This window comes from Hylobates moloch, unplaced genomic scaffold (assembly GCF_009828535.3).
Source record: "Hylobates moloch isolate HMO894 unplaced genomic scaffold, HMol_V3 SCAFFOLD_2264, whole genome shotgun sequence".
NCBI lineage: Eukaryota > Metazoa > Chordata > Mammalia > Primates > Hylobatidae > Hylobates > Hylobates moloch.
The window spans coordinates 2,206-7,702 of NW_026654539.1; the positions used below are offsets into that span (position 1 = coordinate 2,206).

The 5,497-nt window shown below is 38.5% G+C and overlaps 1 protein-coding gene across 1 annotated transcript; it reads left to right on the forward strand.

The window, feature by feature from the left end:
* Positions 1–768: 768 nt before the first annotated feature.
* TRIM48 (tripartite motif containing 48) lies at positions 769–5,235 on the forward strand (the record flags this gene model as incomplete). Its single annotated transcript, XM_058435199.1, has 4 exons — positions 769–1,179; positions 1,465–1,560; positions 4,244–4,266; positions 5,138–5,235. Coding segments are annotated over exons 1-4 (628 nt in total), but the record flags the coding sequence as incomplete, so codon positions are not given.
* Between the last annotated feature and the right edge of the window lie 262 nt (positions 5,236–5,497).

Below are 5,497 nucleotides of genomic sequence, written 5' to 3' on the forward strand. Positions count from 1 at the left end.
TTAAGTTTCACAAAAATCCTACTATATGTTAGTTCAGAGTTTGGGTATCCCTAGGAGAAGTTAATTTAATCCACGAGAAAATAAAAAGGCCCAATATCTTTAATTATTTTTTCTCTCCTATTCAACCTAAATTGGTTTAATTGCTGTTTTTTATTTGTTTATTTGGTTGGTTGACTGGTTTTTCTATTTTCTTTTGGTTTTGTTTTTTTATTTTACTTTAATTTTGTATTATTTTAAGTCCTGAGATAAATGTGCAGGACGTGCAGTCTTGTTATACAGGTAAACGTGTGCCATGGTGGTTTGCTGCCCCACTGTTGTGTCTCTCTCTAAAAACATATCATAGGACCCTCTGGCCATCTTCTCGTATTTCTTTGGCCAAGGCAGTTTTTCCCGCTCTTTCATACTCATTCAGCAGTTATGTGAAAGAAGAATAGGAAAAACTACAATTTATTCTAGGCCACTTAGAATCAAACCCAATTTCCAGATCCACATTCAGAAAATGGGAAATTGAAGAGATTAGTATTATGTTACAGACAGGAACTAGGAGTAGAAGGGGTTGTGAGTCATCTAGTCAGTAATATCTACTATAAAGCCGGGAGACTCTCTCTGTGTGAGATTTTTATTTTTGTTACAGAAGAAATAGTTTGCTGTGCTTTAATGAACACTGTCAAGAGAAGAAACTAGAGCTATCACTTATCTCCACGTGTTCGGAAGCTTTCCATCAACCCAGACCCCAAAATGACATGTTGCTCTTTCTTCCTCAGAAACATGAATTCTGGAATCTCGCAAGTCTTCCAGAGGGAAGTCACCTGCCCCATCTGCATGAACTACTTCATAGACCCGGTCACCATAGACTGTGGGCACAGCTTTTGCAGGCCCTGTTTCTACCTCAACTGGCAAGGCATCCCAATTCTTACTCAGTGCTTTGAATGCATAAAGTCAACACAGCAGAGAAACCTCAAAACTAACATTCATTTGAAGAAGATGGCTTCCCTTGCCAGGAAAGCCAGTCTCTGGCTATTCCTGAGCTCTGAGGAGCAAATGTGTGGCACTCACAGGGAGACAAAGAAGATGTTCTGTGAAGTGGACAAGAGCCTGCTCTGTTCACTATGCTCCAGCTCTCAGGAGCACCGGGATCACAGACACTGTCCCGTTGAGTGGGCTGCTGAGGAACACCGGGTAAGTGATGCCTCTGAAGATCTATTCCTATTAAGGACACATGAAATTCCTGTGGGCCTATTTTCTTGGAGATTGGGTAAAGCCAACTCTGAGTCCCTTTAAGCAACTCTCTTTTGGGCTTTCTTAGCTTCAAATCTCTGAGATTTGACGAAGATGAAGGGAAATAGGAGAAATGCCATTTCCTAGGGACTTACTTGTCTCTCATTCTGGGCTCCCTCCCTATGAAACGGTCTGCATGTTACTTTACTGTCTTCACTGGTGCTTCAATCTGTGGCTCTTTTGCAGGAGAAGCTTTTAAAGAAAATGCAGTCTTTATGGGGAAAAGCTCGTGAAAATCAGAGAAACCTGAACGTGGAAACTACCAGAATCAGCCACTGGAAGGTTAGTCCTGTACTACGCTACCTTCTCCAGGAACTTACAGAGGGCAAATGGGTGACTCTTAAAATAGGAACTTGATATCAAACCATAATGTTTCTGGGAGTCCATTAAAAAAAAAAAAGAAAACATTGAGAAAAACTGGCCTCATTTCTTATGTAGAATAGTATGACTGTTAGATGGGATTTCTAACGAAACCATTGATGTTACCCAAAGCATGCCGGTTTGTTTTCATACAAACCTGTAGCTATACACCGACAGATACAAGAAACTGGGCCATCTCACAGCGTTCTGTATGTGCTGGTTGGATATGCTGGGCATAAGAGTTATTTGACAGTCATGGAAAGCTCAAGTGAACCTTCTGAGCCTGGGTCAGCATTAATCTGAATGCTGGTGGACAAGTAGTATTTGGAATTGCATGGAAAATTTGAGGCAGAAAGAGTGACAGGGGAAATCTAGGGCAACCATGAAATTAAGAATCTAAACTAGTTAATATTGAATAATCCACAACATATGATGAGAAAAGTGGTGAGAAATACAGATTTGTGTCTTGAGGGAGACATGCAAACATGCCCGAAATACGGGAACTAGTATCTAAATATGAAGAGAACTCTGAGGACTTCAGGCAGAGAAATATTAAAAATGATTTTCTCTTTGTGGATGTATACTCGGAGGGTATGATAGCTCATATTAGTGCGTTGAAAAGTATTTCATAAGAACCTAGTCTATGTTGAATATTAAATTAGAAAATCTGCTAGTATAGAAGAAAGAAAGCATCTTTGTCCTCACAAATCGTACAATCCAAATGAGAGAGGCAAAAATGGTCAACATGCCAGTATGTGCAATACATGATGTGTTCGAGTGTGGTAGATTCTTTGTTGGAGAATAATCAAGCAGGGAAGTAGGAAAGGACAATAGAGGCCAGAAACTGGAGATTAGTGTCTGAGTTTTAAATAGGGTGGTCAGAAAAAAGACTCACTGAAAAATTCAAATTGAACAAAGTTTTGAAGAGGAAGGGGAGCACGAAAGTGTGTATGGATATATATGCGGACCATGAGTGTGTATATATGTGTGTGTGTGTGTGTGTGTGTGTGTGTAAAATTCTAGTTGGAGAGAACAGCATATGCAGTAATTTTGAGTTTGTGTATATTTGGAGGCCCGGGGAACCACAAAGAAGTCTATGTTTCAGATTGAGATGACTTAGAAAAAGAATGGAAGGAAATGAACTCAGGGAGGCAAAGATGGCCAAATCATAAATGCAGCCTTATTAGGATAGGTTTTGCTGGGCAAAATGCATTTAGCTGGACATGGTAGTCTAAGGTCATTTCACATATAATGAGTTTAAGCAACTTGTTGCGTATCTCAGAAATAGAAATAATTGTTTCCTTTCTAGTAACTATAGCTCTATACTCCAACTCTTAAGCATGAGCTGTTCTTACTTTTCCATAAATATGGGTTGGAATAGAGAAATTCAAATTGTGTGTTTTTTTTTTTTTATTTCCAACTGTCTTAGAACACCCATTATCTTCAATAAATTTAATGTAATTGGTCTGATACATCTATGTTGATCTTTATGCAGAAAGAAAGGAAAAAAATTTGTGGATTCTAAGAACTGGCAAGACTGAGGTTTAAACTATTGGGTGTTCGAGAGACAAAGGGAATCAGTGAGATTTAATGGGAGATGGATAAATACATTTCTCTTTTGACTAACCCATTATCACTGCAGGATTATGTGAATGTAAGGCTAGAAGCTATTAGAGCTGAGTATCAGAAGATGCCTGCATGTCATCATGAGGAAGAAAAACAGAATTTGGAGATGCTGAAAAAGAAGGGGAGAGATATTTTTCATCAACTGCATTTAAGCAAAGCCAAAATGGCTCATAGGAGGGAGATTTTAAGAGGAACGTATGAGGAGCTGATGAAAATGTGCCATAAACCAGATGTGGAGCTACTTCAGGTACAAACTCACAATGTGGTTTCAGGTTTTTGACTATTCACATATATAAGTATTTTCCTCGTGGCTGAAATCCATCTCCCTACCTTTATTTCCATGATGTGTTTCCAAAAACACATTCGCATAACTAATGCTACTTTATTGGGAGAGTCTAGCCCCGCCAAGGGATTCTACCAGGCCAAAGGTCCCTCCTACTTTATCCACCAGCCACAAAACTTGGTGGAATGGTCAAGGTAACAGCCCCAATAACTGTTCCCCAACTAAGTCACTAATACATTTTGGGTTGTCAAATATGTATAAAATAGTGAGTGATTCATTTACATTTAGGTTAATTTGAGGACATGGCAAGATCAGAAGTTTTGGGAATCTAGGCTCACATTAATATTATTTTGGGATCCACTCATTTGGGTAATAGGTTCTGGGAAAGATGACCGAGTAGGTTATTTGAGGTTACCATGGAGCACAGACTCTCTGGGCCTCTTCTCCCTTCGCTTCTTTAGAGAATGTCTTCAAGACTCAGACCTTCCCAGGACATTAATTAGCGACAATACTAATTGTCTGACTGACTGGGTTTTTCATTACAGAAGAAACAGAAAATGCTTTGCAGAAGAGAAGATGGTAGGGAAATAATATCTTGAGGAACTGACTCCAAATGTCACACTGAACTTAGTGAAAGATGCATTTTGTGAACTGCACTAAATCTTTCCTTTTTTTTTTTTTTTTTTTTTTTTACAGGCTTTTGGAGACATATTATACAGGTGAGTGTGTACCTGGATTTTAGCGTATGTTCTTTCAGTTTCCACGAGTATCAAAGCAGGCTCTACCAAAGTCATGGTATAAATGATTAAGATATTGATTGATACTACTTTTTTTCGCATCTACTTTCGTTCCCACACCAGAAAAGACAGGACCACTAAGTAAATAAATACATACATAAATAAATAGTGAAAGAAAATTTAAAAAGAACACGTTTATTCCTGATTTTGTTTTATTGCTTAAAAGCCTGCATAGGTGAAAGACGAAGTTTTGTTTTGTGGATGGTGAGAAAGTCAGCAGAGGAAGCAGGAGAGAAGTGGGGGAAGTATTTTAGCTGTGAAAAAGTTGGTGATTTGTTGTTCATACCTATATACATATCAGTTAACAGTTCTGAAAAATAGATTGAAAAATCTGTGGAGTGTTAGAACTGTATAAGTCTCTAGGAAAGCTTGTTTCTAAAAGGCAGGTCTAGCTGCCTAGAACAAGTTTCACATTCTTTATCTTGAAAAGGAAGCAGCAGATGCAGCAGTCTCCCCAGAACCCCGCTATTTCAGACAAAGATGTCAGGGGAGTCTACCAAGAAGTGGAACTCAGAATTTCGTTTCTGAATATTCTCAAGGCCATAAGGCTAAGGAACCTTACACATTTGGGGCAAAAAATAAGAAAGATCAGACTGAATTCTGACTCAGACTCTCCCACTATGCTTTAAAATTTGGAAACTGTAAATAGGAATTAATTTCAAAAAGGAAGTAATTTTTGAATTATCAAATTTGTGAGTTCAAAGGATTCTCATGAAATGTCTTTTAAATGCAAATAGTGACTTTTATTTATTTTATGGCTGTAGATGTTGTAACTGCAGGTTTTTCCTTGCAGGAATGAGTGCGTGCTGCTGCACATGCCCCAGCCTCTGAATCCAGAGCTCAGGGCGGGGCCCATCACTGGACTGAGGGACAGGCTCAACCAATTCCGAGGTAAGTCTCCACCCACAGGCAGCACTCCCACTATCTAAATATTATTATTGTTAGGATCACATAGGTAACGTTTCACCCTTTATCAAATATTTTACTTCTTTATAGACGTAAGTGAACAATATAATCGTGCAACCCTTTTGTATCTGTGGCTGTATAGTCAGATTTATAGCATTAAGTTTGAAAGATAGTGAAAAACAAATACATTATGGCCTCATATATACTGAGTAATGTAATGGGTAAAAGGAGCAGTGTAGCAAATTTA